Source organism: Bactrocera tryoni, chromosome 5, assembly GCF_016617805.1.
Source record: "Bactrocera tryoni isolate S06 chromosome 5, CSIRO_BtryS06_freeze2, whole genome shotgun sequence".
In the NCBI taxonomy this organism is placed as follows: Eukaryota; Metazoa; Arthropoda; class Insecta; order Diptera; family Tephritidae; genus Bactrocera; species Bactrocera tryoni.
In genome coordinates, this window is record NC_052503.1 from 24,569,703 (window position 1) to 24,590,502 (window position 20,800).

A 20,800-nucleotide genomic window follows, 5' to 3' on the forward strand; every position below is an offset into this window, starting at 1 on the left:
TTCATTTTTCTGATATTTTGGGCATAATTCTGTTGATTGCGTGTCCTCTTTCTTGATTTCATTTTGCTTTCTTCCATTTGTAAGGGTTCCGAATTCACTTTTAAACTATGAGCTGATTCATCAGAAGACGATATCATTCTTATTCGTTTCCATTTCTTGGGAGCATTACTTATATTTGTTCGCCGTAAAATGTCTACAATTAACTTTAAATAGTAGGTTTTTACATTAAAAGTCTTACTTCATCATACCTGAACCACTATCTGAAGACATGAGAAAATTACTTTGTGAACACACAGACTTATACCACTATCAAAACAAACAATATCTGTATTTCAGTTAACAACTAAAAAATTAACACATTTTAAAGAGTTAATTTGCATGGCATGCTGCTAATCTCTTCAGATTATGTTATTTTATAAAGATTTGATAAGTAATAGCTGATAAAGTAGATTTTTAAAATTTTTGACTTATACGACTTTCAAAATCAAGGGCTCATATGTAGTGTACAAAAGCAAAAATTATACATTTGTATGTATGTATACTTTAGTGCTTCCCAGCCTTTATTTGCTTCGTCGTGTGACACATATAATAAAGCGCGTATTAAGTAAGGACGATTTTTTGAGTCCCATATCATATCTGTGAGCTTAAATTATACAAATTAAGAAATTAATTTTATTTACTAAAAATCATGCCTAAATGTGGACTCAGTTTCATTTTAGGTAACATATAAATTATTGAAAAAATGTTGTGTATAATTAGGCGCAATATTGTAATATTTTATCCAAGTCATGCACTTTTATAATACATACGAGTATGGTGTATTCTAGCGTCTGATTTTAGAGTAAAACGTAGACTTTTTTATTATTTTTTGTTAATATTTTATTATGTAGTTTTTATTTATATTTATTACTTTAATTATCGTACCAATATATTTATATGTCGACCTAATGTATGCCATGTTTGTATCCAATATGTATAATAGGTCAATTGAAAAGTCCCCGGCCTACCATGACAAAACACATTTGTTTGCAAAATTCGCTTTTTTTATTCAACATATTTCCCTTCAAAGTTGATACACTGATTATAGCGACCCTCCATCTTTCCAATATTATTTTTCTAGTACAATTTGTCCTTTGCTTCAAAATATGCCTCAATTTCGGTGATCATCTCTTCTTTCGACGAAAATTTCTTACCAGCGACCATTCTTTTGAGATCTGAGAAGAAGAAATAGTCGCTGGGGGCCAGATCTGGAGAATACTGTGGATGCTTAAGCAAATCGAAACCCAATTCAAGGAGTTTTGTCATCGTTTTTACTGACTTGTGACACGGTACATTTTCTTTGTGAAACAGCACGTTCTTTTTCTTCAAATGCGGCCATTTTAGGCGATTTCGTCCAAACGGTCCAATAACGCTATACAATGGACGCTATTTATGGTGCTTTATTTTTGAAGGTTTCACGCTTTGGAGCGGGTTCATCGTGTACAGTCCACTCGGATAACTGTCGACTGGAACTCGGAGTGAAATGATCGAGCTATGTTTCATCCGTTGCCTTAAATCGACGCAAAAACTCGTATATAGTACGTTTAAATATATCCAAACACTACTCAGAATTATCAACTCTTCGTTGGTTATTGCCAAAAATGAGATCACACAGCACACACTTGGGACAGAGCTTTCTCATACCGAAATATTCGTGAATGTCATGATGTACACATTGGGTTGATATCTTTAGGGTCCTTGCTATGTCGAACAAGTTCACTTTATGGTCATTCAAAATTATTGTGTGGACTTTTTTGTTGTGTTCTTCGGCAACAAACTCTTTTGGACGTTCACTGGATCACAGGCTTCGGTGCTCATTTCACCACGTCTAAGTTTAGCATATCAAACCTTGATGGTTGATTTTACTTGGGCAGTGTCCAGAAACTCGCCAACTACCCAAATTTTTGCTTCAACTGTGTTTTTCCCGCTCAAAAAGCGATATTTTTTCTGTACTCGAAATTTCTTTTTATCCATTATCCACAGTAACAAAAGTTTCTTCACTCAAAATCATATAATTCACAAACTAATGATCCGATAGCTGTCAACTTTATATACGCGCTATTTGAAGGTTAGGATAATGTGTCAGGCCGGTGACTTTTTAACTGACCTGTTAAGTTTCCATTTGAGGTTATGTGCATTTGTTGGGCTTATTGTTCAAGCAATAATAAAAATTATATTTGCACAGTTATTTGCGACATTTTGCTTGTGTTAGTTTATAATACTTTGGTAGCCAGAAAATATGCAATGAAGCGATGAAAATATTACAAGGTGGTCGCCACAAAATTTTGACTCTGCTATAAATTTTATATGAAGGTTCTATCAGCACAATGTTGAAGATGCTTTACTAGCTCCACTTTAGAAAGATAATTGTGTAAAAAAATAATAAAAAAAATTTAAAAATAATAAAAAAAAATTTCAAAATAATAAAAAAAAATTAAAAATAATAAAAAATATTTGAAAAAAATAAAAAAAAAAATTTTTAATAATAAAAAATATTTGAAAAAAATAATAAAAAAAAATACAAAATTAAAAAAAAAAAAAATAATTTAAAAAATGCAAAATTACAAAAATAATAAAAAAATTTAAAATAAAAAAGTATAAGAAAAATTGTTTCTTAATATTTAAAAAAATTTCAAATTAAAATTGGAAAACAATAATAAATATTTAATAATATTTTGCTGCTTTAAAAAATCCATTAAACACTACATAAAAATATTTTTTCAGCAAAACAAATAGTTTTAATTTTTGGTATTTTTTTTTGAGTTTCAGCTGTGCGACTTTGATAAAATAGGCGTGCAATATTAAAAAAAAATTATTATTATGCGCCTAATTGTATTTAAATTAAATATAAATGAAAGATTAAAAGCATTAAGGACATAAATACTCAGGAACGAACCAGTAATGACTCAAACTTAACTAAAATCGAACTATTTATGAACTATGCAATGCAATATATAGGCAACTTTTTTAATTTTCAGAACTCGCAGGAAGCACATACTAACACCTCAAACATGCAATTGGCTACTTGCTATAATCATAAATTAACTAGGCGCAGAAGCGTTTCTACATACTAATGTAGTGCATACATATGTATATGTATGTATGTTTGAGGAAATATAATGTATCAAATAACAGTTTACTTAGGCGACTTTTTATACCCTGAATATATTAAGTTTGCCATGAAATTTGAAACACCTAGAAGGAAATATCGGAGATCCCACAAAGTATAGGAATATATTATCAGCGTGGAAGGTGCAAATTAGTCCCTCAGTTTTTCAGATATCGATATCAAATTTTGGAAATGGCCTTTTCTCACCAAGAAGCTGCTCATTTGTCCGAACGACCGATATCGGACCAATAGAACATATAGCCACACAAACTGAACGATCGAAACAAAATTTTTGTTTTGAAAACTTTTCCACTTGTCGATATATGTATCTTCATCAAATTTGGCATGAATTATTCTTCAAGCTAACGGTACAATCTCCGGTAAAAATTTTACAGCTTGAGTCACCATAACATATAGCTGCCATACAAGCTGACCGAGCAAAGTTCTTGTAAGGAATTTTTGTATATGTGTAGGGTATCATAGCTTCGGTGCAACCGAAGTTTACGTTTCTTATTCTTTTTTATTCAACAAGTTCTCGTCGTTTGCCGAAATTATACATTTATTTGCGTACACTTATCCCCACAATAGATTTATAACGGCGGGCCAAATGCGTTTGACTTGTACTAAGCTGGTGGCCGCGCACGTAGAAGGAGCTTCAAATCGAAACGGAGTATATTGTTTAGTGAAAAAGTTTGTTTATTTTTTTGGCACTTTAAATTAACATGGAAAAGAAGCAGGCATGGAGGTAGGTTTCAAATTAAATTAAGTGAAAATGAAAAAATTTAAAATGAGATTTTTAGAAGAGATTTTCTTTAGTGGAAAATATAATTATCAAGTGTTCAAGTGGAAAACGTTGCGTTTTTGTTAATATTATAAGGTTTCATTTTGGCCGGAAGTTTTATAAATTTAAAAATATGTGAAAACCCTTGAAAATGTAACCCTAAACTCCATTCTTATAACATTACCATCGACATTGGTTAACGATTGATTCTTAACTTCCAAACGGCTGATGGATTTCTACAAAAAAATATTTTTGTTTTTCTGTTAAAAAGACACTGTTAGGATTCCCATTATCCGCGGGTTCTCCACCACTGCTACCAATGAAGAATAAAATGACGTTAACTGTGAGCAAGATTGGAACTCCAAGTCCTTTGTAATTATAGTGAAGACTTAAACCTAAACAGTTTTAATGAAAAGAAAATTGACGAAAATTTTAAATTATTCGATCAAAAACCAGTGAATAAAATATACTATACACACACGATCAGTGCTCGTGTGGGAAAGGCACACAAGAATTTTCTGGAAGAAGTCAGCGTGTCTTTCCTGTTTCGGGTATAAAAAATTTAGAAACATTAAAGATTATTGTGCTGTTAGGTAAATGATATTTCAAAAAAAAATACATATTTTAAGAGTGATCTGTTAATCAGTTTGTTTAAAGCAACTGCTGATGTCGGCACACCTTAGTACTGTGTTGCGATTTTTACAATGGGTAAAAATAATGAACAAAGAATTTGTTTCCAATTGTATTCCTAAGCAAATTTCGTGTGTGAAATCGTTGCGAATGTTGGAAAAGACTTACGGTGATTCAGTTTTATCAGAAACACAAGACTACTAGTGGGAAAAAAACCTTCACAGACGGTTGAGAGATCATTGAAATCATGCCTTGAACTGGACGACCTTCGACCTCTACAACTGATGAAAATATTGAAAAAGATGAAGGTTATAGTGCTTTGAAATTATCAGGCAAGTGTGCTCGACATCCCTTGCGAGTCCGTTCGAATAATTTTGGTGGATGTTTTGTGTAAGAAACGCGTTCTTGCTCGACTTGTCCCGATAAAGCTGATTTTTTTCCAAAAAGCATACCTTAAGCAGGTCTCTTTGGACATTCTTGATCGTGCGAATTCCGGTTCCACATTCAAGGAGAGCATTATAACTGCCGATGAGACATTTATGAGTTTGACATGCAAATAAGTCAACAATCATCGGAATGGATGACGTTTTCAGCCGATCGAAGCGATAAAACAAAATTCTCTGAATCAATTTCCGTGCACAACATTTTAAACATCTTACAAAAACTAACAGTCAAATGTACGAGGCATGATATTTTTGAGTTTTTAGTAGCATAAGTTTGATTCAGTACAATTTCTTTCTAAACCAGCAACACAGGTTGGATTAGCTGATCCGAATCGAAGATCACACCTTGTGATGCTATAATTTACAATCCTTAATAAAATATATCGATGAAACATCTAAGTACATTACAAGCTAAATTGACTAATAGAACTACCAGTTGGTCCTCTTTAATAGCTGAAGCAGTAAATCCATGTTCTTCAATATTTCTCTAAAAAAATCTGAACAGTTTAGCAGAAGTAATTACTTAATGATTACACAACAGAATTTTTCCAAAAATTCAACTTCGGATCAAGCGCCATACAGCTCACAGCAATTATTTTTTGAAAACATAATAAATAATGAAAAAAATAAAAATTGTCTACACTTGGGCGCATTATTGAAATATCTTAGTCAAGTCATGCACCTTTATAATGTGGTCAACTTTAGACTTCTTTAAACTTTTTCAATTTAGAAGTTTAATTTATTCACAAATTCCATTAAATTGATATGAATTTAATTGCGTATGATTCTTCGTTTGAGGTTAAGTGCATTCATTGGGCTTATTCTGCCACAAGTTTTTAGAAAGACGTTGCTTTCCGAGCGCAAAAAGCTCCATACATCTCACACGATTCATTTCCCTTGAGTGGTGCTTTACAATAACGATAGTACTGGAATTTACATGGTGCAGAGATTTCGGTATCAAGTCGGCACGGGATGTCATGCTTCAGTCGCAATAACATATCTTATATATGCAAATAAGTTCATTAAAAGAAAATGTGGAAGTGTGCGATTTAATTATCGAGTAGAAACTCTTCCCGCATACTTTGGAACACCCTAATGCACATATCATCATTATGCGTGAAATTTTTCCTGTGTTTTGTAAATAATATTCTCTTCAACGGTGTGACCAATAAGTGAACAAATTAATTAACTAGTAGCCAATTAGCGGTGAATAAAACATGGTCATTCAACTCGTTTGAATGTTACAAAATTTCATGGTTTCCACACTTATTCACTACGCGTTGTTTATAAAATCGCGTGATGCGTGATGATGACCATTTCCCATAGGAATCAACCTGCTTTTGCGCAGTTAAACCAATTTTTTGAGCACATTGAGGTTATAAAAATGTTCTGCTAATTGCATTTAAAGCCGCGCCATTATTTTTGTTGTGTAATCCTTGATGCTTACCAAATCATGATGACTATGCAAGTCTGATCGAATAGCGATTGCGACAATGATTGTATAAAGAATAAAGTGAAGAGAAATCCCTAGACGCTAATTTTAAATCTCCTTCAGACTAGTAATGGATTTTTGTAAAAATTCTTTCTAAAACCTTAATCGGAAATCTGCAAACGAAATTTGACGTGGGTTATTATCTAGCGTTCTGTCATCAAACAAACAGTCATCGCACTCGCGACTTGGCTCTCACGTCACTGTTGACAGTCATAACTTAGAAGTCGTAGATAAGGCGTCAGCCTTGAAATCCAGCGCAGAATAACTCTTGCCAACAGGTGCTACTTCGGACTGAGTAGGCAATTGCAAAGTAAAGTCCTCTCTCGACGAACAAAAACCATACTCTATAAGTTACTCATTATTCTCGTCCTGCTATATGGTGCAGAGGCATGAACGATGACAAAAACTGAGGAGTCGACGTTGCGAGTTTTCGAGAGAAAGGTTCTGTGAAAGGTTTTATAGTCCTTTGCGCGTTGGCCACAGCACATATCGCATTTGATGAAACGATGAGCTGTACGAGATATACGATGACATTGACATAGTTCAGCGAATTAAAAGACAGCGTCTATGTTGGCTAGGTCATGTTGTCCGGATGGACGAAAACACTCCAGCTCTGAAAGTATTCGACGCAGTACCCGCCGGGGGAAGCAGAGTAAGACCTCCACTCCGTTGGAAGAACCAAGTGGAGAAGTACCTGACTTCGCTTAGAATTTTGAATTGGCGCCATGTAGCGAAAAGAAGAAACGACTGGCGCGCTCTTGTTAACTCGGCTATATTCGCGTAAGCGGTGTCTACGCCAGTAAAGACGAAGAAGAAGTGTTAGCAGAACTTAAACACACTTTTCCAACGCAATTTCAATATTTGTTCTCACCCTTAATTCGATTTTATCACTGATTACCGAATAATTAATGATTTCCAGGAACTGCGCCATTTTTATCTTTGTAATTAGACGAAATTATATGGTTACAAATCGTTTGCGGTTGTTACCCCTTATCAGTAAGAAATCATTTAATTGGGGGATGGCACCGTGCTGACAGGTACCTGATAAGCCCAACTGAGTTTTTTCGATATTTACAGACTGATTCATAAAATTATATTGCATATACAGCACATGTGTATATTTCGAAGCCATAATTTTATCATATTAGTTTATCAGCAATCGATGCAATCAGCTGTGATTAGTGGGAGGATGATAATAAAAACAATTAGGTATAATCACTTAAGGAGAAAGCAAATAGTATGTGCGTTTCGGTATTGAGTTATAAAAAAATAAAAAAATAATGTGTGGTAGTAATTATTTGAAATATGGATGGTTTGAAATGATTTTAATTAATTTTTTTCGGATTATTTTTTTATTGGTAACCTGTTTAGTTCATCCAGAATACTTACTATATTTTCAGTGTTGAATTTTTATCTAGCAGAGCTCACTTTCAAGGCCTTTAACCTCTTAAATACAGATAAATGCGGATATAGTGAAATATCTAGGGTTCATTCAGGATAGGAAGCTTTCAAGAATATCGAAGAGAGAACAATAAAGGCATCGATTGCTCTATACTGCTATAGAGGAGCCAGTGGCAAGAGGTGGAGCCTCTCTCCGAAAGTGGTCCTCTGGCTCTACGACACCATAGAGATTATGTTCTATGGAGTCTGGAGTCTGTATGTGGTGGAGGGCTCTAGCAAAAACCACACTTGCAAAGAAACTCGAGAGCGTTCAGCGAGCGGCGCTCATCAGCATGTGTGGTGCAATAAGGGCCATCCCAATAGTGGCACTCAAACCCATCCTGCACATATTGCCCGCGGACATCGCCGAAAGGTTTATGGTTGCAAAAGGCGATCATCAGACTCAGAGAGTGTGGCTTCCTAAAAGAACACGGATCCGAACACTCGGAAATCCTCACTTACTTTGACTTTCTGCCAGTTCTCTTGGATCATGGAGTCGCCAAACCGAACTCTGGCGGCTTCTCTCTAACCACATACCGCCGAGGGAGTTGTGGGTAAGAAGAAGCCGTTGGAGGAGAGGGACAGTGAGTTTCTTCACAGATGGGACAAAGCTTGGGGGGAAGGTCGATGGACCGGTCTACCATCAGGAGCTCTCTATAAACTCCAGGGGGCCTATTCTGTAACTCGATTCGAAAATCAATTTACTCGAATTCGGATTTTTTATATTCTGTAGCTCGATTTTCGGATTTTCAAGCCAATTTTCGAATAAAATATTCGTTAGCTTTTGAGTTGTAAAAAGCAAAAACGAATATTGTACGTATTTTTTCTGGCACAGGGTGGTACAACTTTCGCATAATGATAAAGTAGATCCGAATTTCGAATAGAATACATTTTCGAATCGAGTTACAGAATAGGCCACCAGTTTCAGACTTCCTGAAAACTGCAGTGTCTTCCAGGCCGAGGTTGCAGCTATTAAGGTAGCGGTAGACTGCTTCGGAGTGCAGCCTTATTCAGAGAAGTGACCTTCCACTTAGAGAGCAGAGCGGCGGTACTAGCCTTGAACTCATTTACAGTGCGGTCAGGGTTGGTCGAAGAGTGTCTAACCTTGCTATCATTAGCATCGAGTGTCTTTGTGACTGGTATGGGTGCCGAACCATAGCGGAATCGCAAGTAATTGCAAAGCTGATGAACTAAGTAGCAAAGAAAGACACCCCAGATTCATTATCGGTAGAATGTGAGCGGATCGCTGCTTCCGCATCCTCTTGTGGTTCCACTACTGAATAGCTGGGCCTCGTGGATGCTTGGCCAACGCTGGGCCACTATCGGTACTTGCGCGCTCGCAAAAGCCTTTTGGCCCAATATTGATCACAGGAGATCTAGCGATCTCTTTGCCCTCTGTATAGCCCTCAGGCCATTGCCCTATTGGAGACATGCTGTAAGATTGGGAGTCTTACCAAACGCCGTCTGCAGAAGCTGTTTGGAAGAAGATGCGGTACAAACAACTCAGCACTTCATTCTTGACTGTCCCCCGTTTAGAAGGTCAAAACTGAGACATTTGGGAGCTCATACCTTCAGACATCCGACCGAACTGCTGGGTGTTGAAATTAAGCGCCTATGCAAATTTGTATTGGCTACTAAGCTTTTTTCCAATTTTTGAGTCCGAACATAGGAGTTCTTCTTTTTTACGGAGAAGAAAAATTTTACATTTTCTACGTCTGGCAAAATTAATATGTAATATAGTTTAGTTTTGTCATGAATCTCTGAAGAATTACAAGTAGAATCACAACAGTGTTACAAACGAAGTCAAAACCTTTTATTGACTTATAACTGCCCACTTATTATTAATCATTACTAATATTTTCAATTTATTTTCCATACAATTTTCAGCTCTCCCATCACTTTGTCGCCCTTTCGCTTGCAAGAAGTCGACATGCCGAAATTTTTGAATGGTCTCTACAATAGCAGTGGCATAACACCCGAACTTGTCGAGTCGCAACCCCAACTTCTATCCGGTTCTTACCGAAATAAGCGTCAACACGGCAGGGTAAGTGCAGAGGTTAATGAACCCTCGAGCAATTTAATCAATTCAATTGAGACTACAATTGAAAATAAATGCAATTGAACTTAAACGCCCATTTGGCAATTTAATATTGCGTTTTTTCTTTGCTTTATTCTCCTTTGTTTTTGTTTTTCATTACCACCCTTGCACTCATCAATTTTAACTTCTTTTTAATTCGGCTGCAAACACACATGTGGCCGTGCAGTTCTGGATATTCTCCATGATAATCGAACGCGCAACCTCGGCGGGCAGTAAGCGGGCGGAGATTGAGGACGTCGACACACCGCTCGAGTCCATACTGAAGCCGGAGCCAAGTGAACAAGTTTGTCAGCTGCGAGATAGTCCCTATAGGATATTGAGGGTAAGTGAGCTTTTTCATAGTGATTTTCAGACTTTTGTGGTCTAACTCTTGTTGCCAACTCAATAAAGAACTATAAGATAGGGGAAAAGTGAACAACAACAAATACTAAATGTGAAGTGGCAATAAATTGCCAAGATAAATGCTACGGATCAGCAATGAATTGACGTTATGATGCAGACATACATACATACAAACGTACACACATCAATGTTTGGGGAATCAACAGGGCCAAGTGTGGGCACTCGCATGGCTGAAATCTCAATTTGCTTGATGACTTTCGTCTTAGCGTGTCGTTTACGATTGTTTTAATGCTCGTTATTTCCTCCAACTATAACAGTGTTTTTTGTGTTGTTCTCTGTAGGAAGTGTTGCCTTGCCAATGCTGTTCGAATGATTTGCATTGTTTTTGTTGGGTTAACCTCTCCGCTGCGGTCAGAACGCACTGTAAAATTTTCCTTGCAAGGTACTCAGAGCACATTTAAGGTGAACTTGAAGTGCATGCGTGTAAGCACATACATACGTATTTATGCACATAACAAACAATTTAAATCACGTGTAGCGCGTATATGTATTTAATGATCGATTTTCTAGAATTTATTTTCTTAAATTGATGCGAAAGTTTCACAAATTTAAGCTTTTTATTACGTTCTCATGATTTATTGGTAACAAAAGACAATTATGAATATAATAATACAGCAATAAAACTTCAAAAAGGCAAATTTATGCTAAAGTCCACTTATTTTAGATTGGGACACTTCCCAGTGCGAATGCTATGTTATTTTTAGGAAATCTACGGATGCCATGGCGTATGAGTGTTTGCCGAGTTACTTAGCAAATACTCAAACCACATAGTGTTGTGTTGATTAGTAAATTCAATTATTTTATAATTATAGAAATGCTCAGCGTGACGAGCTTAGTCGTTATTCGTCTGGACACACGCGAACTACTCCTTTTGTTTTTGAGATATCGATCTGAAAATTTTCAAACATCTTTTCATTATCAAAAAACTTCTAATTCGTCGAAATCGCGTGTATCGCACACCCATAGCATATGGCTGTCATACGAAGTAATCGATCAAAATCCACTCCTTGTATGGAAAACTTTTTTAATTGAGAAAATATCTTCACGAAATTTTGTGTAGAATATTGTCCAAGGCTATGCTACAATCGCCTATGTCGTACAAACTAACCGATCAAAATTAACGTATATATTCGATAAGTCGAAGTTAGTGTTTTTTTGTTTTATTTAAGGGGCTATACCAGTGTGACACTTTCAAAAAAAAAATTTTTTTTTTTTGCTTTTTTCGATAGCTTATATATTCAAAAATATCCTGTGAAATCGGCGAGGTCGTATTTTAAATAGTTTTTGAATGGCAGCGTTCTAAATAGCGACCGCTCAGAGGTGCAAACATATATAAGTGAAACTTTAAACGCGTTTTTCTCGAAACGACATTTTTCAAATTTGCTGACATTATAACTCAACGAGAAACTAACCGATCGACTTCAAATTAAAACTGGATATAGCTGAATACATTTGCTATACAATAGACTACGATCTTTTTGATTGGCTGAAAATTGTCAATTTGGCATTAAAAAAGCGACAATTTTTTTCGTAAGAAAACGATTTTTTTTTCAAAATGGCGCCATTTTCTTAATTTTTGATATTTTTCAAAGATCGTAGTCCATTATATAGAAAATATATTTAAGTTTAATAAACATTTTGAATTTTTTTGTTTCAGCTACTCAATCGACCGGAATCATGCCAGCAGTTGAGGCACTTTTTTTTTGGCACTTCCGCAGACAGCACATTACTCCGTTATTTTTCAATATTTTTGTAAAATTTTTTTTTTTTAATATAGCTAAAAATATACTTTATTACGTCCATAGAACGTCGAAACATTCAATCTAGTACTTTCTTTTAAAAAAATTCACGAAAATCGCCTAATTTTTCATGCGTCACACTGGTATAGCCCCTTAAGTCTCACACTTTACAAGGGCGAAAGTATAAGAAACAGATAAAAAACATCCAATTTCATCCTCGATTATGCCATATTTACTTATTTTGTTTACTTTATAATAAGAAATACTGCAAAAAAAAAGATTGATTCCAGGAGCATGCTATGGATTCTTCAATATTTATATAATAATTTTCTTATGTTCTAGGAACTAATTGAGCACTTGACTTTCTAGAAGCTTTTTAACAACCACCAACCCTTGTTGACCAGCCTGTTTGCATTATCTCCCGAATATATTTTTTCTTCTTCGGCCTCACTCCACCTTCGAAAGTTTTTACTGAAAAATTACTTTGAGAGAATAAAGTCTGTCATTTTAATTTTTACTGAGATTTTATCAATGAGCTTGGTCACAATGACTTGTTTGGGATAGCCTATCTCCCTTAATTCCTTGATAGAATCGACTGAACTTTTACAAGCATGGTTAGCAATGAACGGTAGTTTTAAGATTTATGAGCGTTTATCCTCTGTGAACATCATTTATTATATTTTAGAGAACACCGAGAATATCACTGTCTCACATTACTGGCTATTATTCTAAAGAACTTTGTGATATAAATCTCTGACTTCAAAAAAATGTAGGTGATGTACCAACAAAAGCCAGAAATCAAACACAGTTTCCTTTCAGATCTGTTGAAATATATATAGCATATGAAATTTCTAAAAATCTTAATGATGCCATCTAAATTTTTTCAAAAAAAGTCGCTCCCCTAGATCCACTCAACCTTCCTGATGAGTTGAACATCAAACTTTTCAGTAACTAGACTTATTCTGTAAATACCCGTCAGAGCGCCCAGCTCGACACATTTTTGGTCCAAAGTTTCGCCGCTTCAATCAAGAAAATATCTTTGAAATATATCTGCAGCGAGTGGTTCATTGTTTCAAAAAACTCTTGAAAGCTCTATATGGTCTATTTAGGCATATATAGAATAATTCCGAAAAAGCAGAAGGAAGTTATCTAGATTTTCCTAAAAAAAATCTCTTATCGATTCAATCAAGCTCGCTGATGGCTTCAATACAAAACTTTTCAGTACCTATTCTGCTTTAGTGATATCCCAAAGAGTGCCAAGCTGGATCACGCAAAAATATTGGTCCAAAAATTCCTCATTTCAATTACGGAGACTGTTTTTAATATATTCTCTGACATAAGTATGTATGTATATTATTTAAAAACACTCTTAAAGGTTCGGCAGGTCAATATGTAATTGTCAAATTATCGTCGAAAATGGTGTAAATAACGGCTATTTTCTCAGCCAAACTTCGAGGTGAGGCAGTTTCACTTTGAAAACTGCTATTATACAACCAAGTGAAGCTTAAAGTATTGCTATATAATTTTTTTTTCAATCAGAATTATTTTTACTGAGGTTTTTTCACTTAAGATCATAAGTGTTTCAGCTAATTTCATATTTTTTCTGTAAGAAAAAATGGCTATTTTACATTTATAAAAAAATTATAAGCAGTTCCAAGAAATTACTGGAACTTTATGTTTCAAAAACGATAAAACAGGAAATTAATTCTTTTTCCACCAATGTGTAAAAAAACTAATACATATGTATAACTGTAAATAAGGAATGCAGGGAAATGAAAACTTGTCTTTCACATAATGAACACGTGGATCATAAGCAAGCTCACCCACATTCACGAATGTATTCGTGATGAAAGGGATTCTGTTGCCGACTAAAGCTGCACATCTGACTGTGATAAGAAAAAGCGGTAAATCTACCACAGCGACAAATACGATTACATAAAGCTATCAACGAAGTGAAAGTAAACAAAGGAAACACGAAAGAACAACAACGAATGAGTGGAGCAAAACAAAACGCAAGCTTCAAGAAAAAAGTTAAGCAAAAGTCTACGATGAAGGAACTAAATGGGAAGGTGTGCAGTCAACTGGGCAAAGGTGAATAAAAACTCACCACAGCGCGCGCAATGGCGCACAAAACGCACAACACGCACATCCCGAAAGGATACACTTGCTATGTATGTGAATGCGGGGCACAGCGGGGTAGCTTTGCGCTTATAAAAGCAAGCAACAGCGGGATTAGATTTTCAGTTCGGCGCGAATTATTCAACAGAGCCTTTCGTTAAAAAGTGATTGTGAAATTTAAACGTTGAACTGATGAATGAAAATATATTAATATAAAATAATTTGAAATAATAAAATTATTAAAATACTAAAATATTTTAAATAAGTGTTTTGTGAATTAACTATTTTATAAAAGTGCAAATTCTACATTCATAAATGAAAATTTAAGATAATAAAAATTTATGAAGTTTGCAAATAACCAGCAGCTTTGGTTTGAGATTTTAGTGAATATTTTTTGTATAGAGTGTTTGCTGCAATAAAATTGAAATTATGTAACCATGTATGTATGCGCAAAATATATGCGATAAATTGTTATAAATATAAAGTGAGCAGCTGTGAAATAAAAATTTAATCGAAATATGTCAAATCAGCTTATATTAAACACATATGAATTAAACGAGTCTTAAAATCTTTTAAAAATAATCTGAAATAAGTAATAATAGAAACTTATACATAATTAATAATAATTTCCTTTGAAAAAAAAATGTTAAATCATTTTATTATAAAGTCCTCAAATTATAAAAAGTAATTAATAAAAAAATAAATAATTAAAAATTATGAAATAATTAATAAAATATGAAATAATTTTTTAACAATTCTGAAATCTCTTATTAATACTAATCTAGAAGAAAGGAGAATTTAATATAAGATAGTGGAAAGCCAGAGAACGAACGAAAATTTTGCATTTAACACTTTAAAAATTAAATCTTAAAAAACTCATTTTAATTTACTTGCTAATTCTTGGATGTTAAAGATATATTATTTTTAGTGATTGATTTTTTATTTATTTTTTTGTTTAAGAATAAAGAAAACTATTATTAATATTACTTGTTAAATATAAATTTTTTTTTTAATTTTTCAATAAGGATTTAGATAATAATTTATTCCAAAAATTTTCCGAAACGAATTAGTTTTCAATAAAAAAGTTAAAAAAAAATAACAAGAAAAAAATTTTAACTTCGGCTATACCTAAGCTCTAATACCCTTCACAGATACATTTATTATCATAAAAGGGTATACAAAGACCTTTATCTCGATATTGATCGGTCAGTTTGTAAGGCAGCTATGTACTACAGTGTACCGATCCGTATAACTTCTTTGAAGATTATATCGTTGCCTTAGACAATAATCCGCGCAGAATTTCGTGAAGATATCTCGTCAAAGAGAAAAAAATTCCTTACAAGGACTGGATTTTGATTGATTAGTTTGTAAGGCAACGATTTTTCCAGTACTCGAAACACTTTTCATAAGCACTTTTTGGGATGGGATCTTCAGCTCCTTCAGCGAATTTTGTTTTATTTCTTCGATCGACTGAAACGGGTGCCACGGAGAGGTAATTTCAGTTTGGGGAACCAGAAAAACTCGCTCGGAGCCAAATCTGATGAACACGATGGCTGATCGATGGTATTCATTGCGTTTTTGGCTTTAAGTTCGTCACAATCGTGACTCGATGCGATGGTGTTTTATCATCGTGTAAAATCCATGAATTGCTCTTCCACAAGTCCGGCTGTATTCGACAGATGATCCCATGCAAACGCTTCAATACGGCCAAATGCGATTCCTTATTGACTGTCTGTCCCTTCGGAACAAATTCAGGGTGCACAAAACCACGAATATCGAAAGGAACAATGAGCGTTACCTTGATTATTCAGCGGTTTTGGTGTGTTTGTTTTTGGTTTCGGCTCGTTTTTCCCCTCCATTCTGATGACTTGTTTGCATTTCAAAGTCATAAGCCCATGTCTTATCGGCAGTTATAATGTTTTCTATGAATGTGGAATCGGAATTCGCACGCTAAAGAGACCTGTTCACAGTACTCCTTTTGAAAAAAATTCAACATTATCAAGACGAGTCGAGCGAAAACGCGTTTCATACACAAAACATCCACCAAAATCATCCGAACGAACAGAGCGAGAGCTGTCGAGCTCTCTTACCAACTCTATAACACTTGCCCGATACCAAACACCATATCCTTCGCTTATTTAATATTTTCATCAGTTGAGGAGGTCACATTTCGTTTAGAACGAGACTTGTCTTCAACGATCTCTCAGCCATCAAGCTTTGTACCACTCGTAGAATTGTGTTTTTTGATAAAACTGAATCACCGTAAGCCTTTTCCAACATTCACAACGATTTCGCATACGAAATTTGATTAAAAATGCAAAATTTGAGACAAATTCTTTGTTCGATATTTTTTTCCATTGTAAAAATCGCAAAGCACCACTGAGGTGTACCGACTTAAGCAGCTGCTGTAAACTAACTGGTTGACAGATCGCGCTTATATTTAGCATAGTAATTAAGGATAGTATCAACATAGGAAAGTGCATTTTTTTGAAATATCATTTACCCGGAGAATTTAATTACATCTTACAAGTGCTTTCTTGTCTCAATGTATATAGGAAACTAAGGGACTAGTTTATACATATACAGATAGACGGGCATAGCTAAATTGCTAATCATATACAAATACATGTATAGGGTCTTTGACGTTACCTTCTGGGTATTACATACTTAACGGCCAACTTAGTAAACCTTGTTTGGGGTATAATAAAACCTTTTAAAATGAAACTTTACTTCACTCCTCTGAAGATTTAATGAGATCATTTGCCGTCTTAACTTAGGTTTGAATTGAGGCAATTTAACGCTCGACTAATCATCTCCTTACTTCATCGCCTGATCAAAACAAAACCATATTTATTTCTTGTCTTACCATTTCAGGAATCAAACTGATTATGATTTATTTTTCAAAAGAAAATCTTCAAGTTAAAAACTCATAGTTCTAGTAAAAGTATGTTTTATTCATTATTTTTTCCTTGTCAGGCTTCAATATCAGTTGATAATCATAAACATAGAAGAAAAAATAATACTCTCTTTAAAAAGACTGCGAAAAGCGGCATACTCGTAATTACTACTCAGCGGATAATGAGACTAAGTTATACTAAACATACATACATATATATGTACATATTAATAATAATCTTAATATAAATTTGATATTAAGAAATGTTACGAGATATTTTTTTATATTTCTGTGCTTTGAGCATTTAATTGCTTATATTACCTCACGGATGGCCACAAAGGTGGCAGGTGAAAGTCGTCAACGAAATAATCACAAACCAAACCAAAGGTGATCTAATTAGGAATTCAAACAAGGAAGAGTAACATAAAAGGCATTTACCATTACATAAATTTCAGTTAAAGTAAACAAACTTGAATACTGAAATACAGTTGAAAGCTTTCATCAGGTTATGTGTATCTTGTTTTGAATTTAATGTGTCGGCGGATTCTATTCCTTCGAGACTACGCATTAAAAACTGTTGCTGATCAAACGAAATTGTGTTCGCTCGGTCATTCATCATTTCAGAATTGAAGCTAAATAGTTAATATAAAGTATGGAATAATTTCGAATTGTGTATGCCAGAATAAATTGAAGTTATTCGAAATTTCAAAATTTTTCCACACGAGTTAGTCGTATGACTAAACTAGTTTAGGACGAGACTTAGGAGGTTAGAAGCAATGCTTGTGGTATCAAAAATCCAGGTGGAGGTAGTAATTCAAAAAGTTTTACATTTACAGGTGTTGAAAAAATTTAAAAAATAAATAAATTTGAAGCAGAACGATTTGGCTGCTTTGACTATTTGATTGTAGATATTAACAAAAATCTAATATAAATAGCAAAAAAATATTTTTATTTCCCAAAATATTTCACTTTCCAAGAATAAAATCATTGTCATTAAATTGCTCGAAATCAAACGGCTAAGTGAACCAATTCGCCAAGAAATTTGTAATTTCAGAAACAAACTCACACACAAGTATACATTAGGGTGTCCGATATTTCCAAGTTTTTTTTTTATTTTTTATTGTAAACGCCTCCTGAAATAAACAAGTTAGTAAATTTCATATACATTGTGACAAAAATGGAAAAAAATATCGAACAAAGAATATCTTTCAAATTTTATATTTATATTAAAATTTCGTGTGCGGAATCGTTGCGTATAATTTTGGTGGATATTTTTTTGTATGAAACACGTTCTTGCTCAACTCGTCCTGATAAAACTGAATTTTTTTTTAAAAAAGAAGTAGCCAAACAGGTCTCTTTGAACATGCTTGATCGTGAGAATTCCGATCCTACATTCATGGAGAGCGTTATAACTGCCGATGGCACATAGGTTTACGACAAAAAATGAGCCGAAACCGAAAAAACCACGAAAAATCCGCTCAAAACTCAAGGTAATGTTCATTGTTTTTTTCGATATTTGTGATTTTGTGCACCCTGAATTTATTCCGGAAGAACAGACGGTCAATAAGGATTTCTACTTGGCCGTATTGAGGCGTTTGAGTGAGAACATCCATCGAAAACGGCTGGAATTGTGGAAGAACAATTCATGGATTTTACACGTGAAAATGCACCATAGCATCGAGCCACGATTGTAACCGAATTTAAAGCCAAAAACGCAATGAATACCATCGATCAAAAACCGTATTCTCTATATTTGGCTCCGTATGATTTTTTCTCATTTCTCAAACCCGTGGGACCTGTTGTCAGTCGATCGAAGAGATAAAACAAAATTCGCTGAAGGAGCTGAAGGCCATCCCAAAAAGTGTTTCGAGTACTGGAAAAATCGTTGCTATAAGTGTATTTCATGGAAATTGGAAATTACTTTGAGGGCGGCAAAATAAATATTGATGAATAATCAAATATTTTGCGTTTTATCTCCAGTACATTTCCGAGTACTTTTTTGTCACAATTTTTATATTTATATGGTTATAATATAGAACTTCTTTTGTTTTTGGGGCTAAAACTAAAACCTTAGGGAGCACTTGCAAAAAAAAACCAACTTAGAAAAAAAGCGGACACCCTAATACACATATACATATGTATTTCTGAATATATAAATACGTATATGTGTGTAGGCATAGGCTTTATAAACTGCCAAACTGCTACCCTCTTCAATTTGGCCGCTTAATGCGAAGTGACAGCGAGCTGAGCGAGTTTGGGTCTGCTATGCGAGGAAAAGAAGAGAGAATGCAACAACTAAGAAACAAAGTTGCATATTTTAGACGCAACAACAACAAGTAATTTTGAAGCACGAGAAAACCGAAAAACATCCAAATTGTCATAGTTACAGAGATTTTCTAATTAATTTTGTGCATTTAATCATGCCGGAATGACTGAGGCCGTGTACAAATTGAATTCGCTAAATCATTTTAATTATGCCGTTTGTGGTGAGTGTGGAACTTGGCTGCATAGCCGTAAAAGTATTTGCTTGACTGCAAGCGCTTGCAATACATTTGGTTGCAAGAGCTCGGAGCTCTACATTTTGTACTCCTTTATAATCGCTTGTTCTTAGAGGTGCGGACCTTAAGCATTTAACGAAATTAAATTGTGTCAAAAAATGTGGAATTAAAAATATTTTACCATAACTGTAAGCCGATTATATTCGACATTTTATTAAAGTAAAAAATTATGCACTTTAATCTGATGACGTCATTGTCATTGTCCACAAATGTCCCAGCTGACATATAAATGTGTAAGACTATAAAATTTTGTTGTTGTAGTCGACAAAAGCAACTATTTATAGTTTGAAATTATTGCATAGTATTATGGTATCCCTTAACCTATAGTGACGGTATAAAGTGACAGATGTATTCCCAATAAACGTTTGAAATCCATAGTGACGGAGATTCTTTGAGACATATTTAGACCTCTCAATCATAAGTTATTGCTCAAAGGATAGCCTTGGATCGCAGTGAATACTGGTAAACAGTAAAAAGTAAAAAAAATCAAATTTCTTTTGTTTTCCATTTGTTATAAAGTACTCTTTTAAACACGATAGACAAAAAGGTTTTTCTTTAATTATCGGAGCGATCAAAGCTACCAAAGATTTCAAATGTATCAACTCGGTCATCGTAACGAGACGAAACCACAAAGAAATAGGAAATTAAGAGAGGAAAATTTAGCTTTTATTTTTAGACCAATTCGACCGATTTTTCCATAATTTAGGAGGACTTTTTCTTCGTCAAATGAGACCATTTTTTAATGCTGTCAAGTTGGTCCAATGTTTCGGTATACGAGAGTACTGTGTCCCTTTTCCGAATAGTGAATCCCAGAAGGCTTGTTGTTTTGGCATCTGAATGTCTAGAGCTTGCTTGTGGGAAAGTGTAAGTTAATTGTTTTCGTAGTCCTGTGACCGTTTTTGTCCTTTTCCAAGTGTGAATTTCAGAAGGCTTGTTTTTGTTGTGTCAAAGTATCTAGAACATGATTGGGGGAAAGTTTAACCTAATTGTTGTCGAAGTCATAGAACAGAAGGACCAGAAAACTTGACTGTTCCCACAACAGTCAGGTCTACGTA

General features: G+C 34.4%; 1 protein-coding gene across 2 annotated transcripts in view; it reads left to right on the forward strand.

Annotated features, from left to right (window-relative positions):
- Window positions 1-9,843: 9,843 nt before the first annotated feature.
- The window catches only part of LOC120778162 (transient receptor potential cation channel subfamily A member 1), a 49,021-nt gene continuing 38,064 nt past the window's right edge, over window positions 9,844-20,800 (forward strand). Inside the window, exons 1-2 of one of the 2 annotated variants that reach the window (XM_040109892.1) lie at window positions 9,844-9,978; window positions 10,199-10,354. In XM_040109892.1, coding sequence (XP_039965826.1) covers window positions 9,865-9,978; window positions 10,199-10,354 — 270 coding nt within the window. In that variant the 5' untranslated portion in view covers window positions 9,844-9,864. The remainder of the gene's footprint in view (window positions 9,979-10,198; window positions 10,355-20,800) is intronic. The other variant, XM_040109890.1, reaches the window with a different exon arrangement.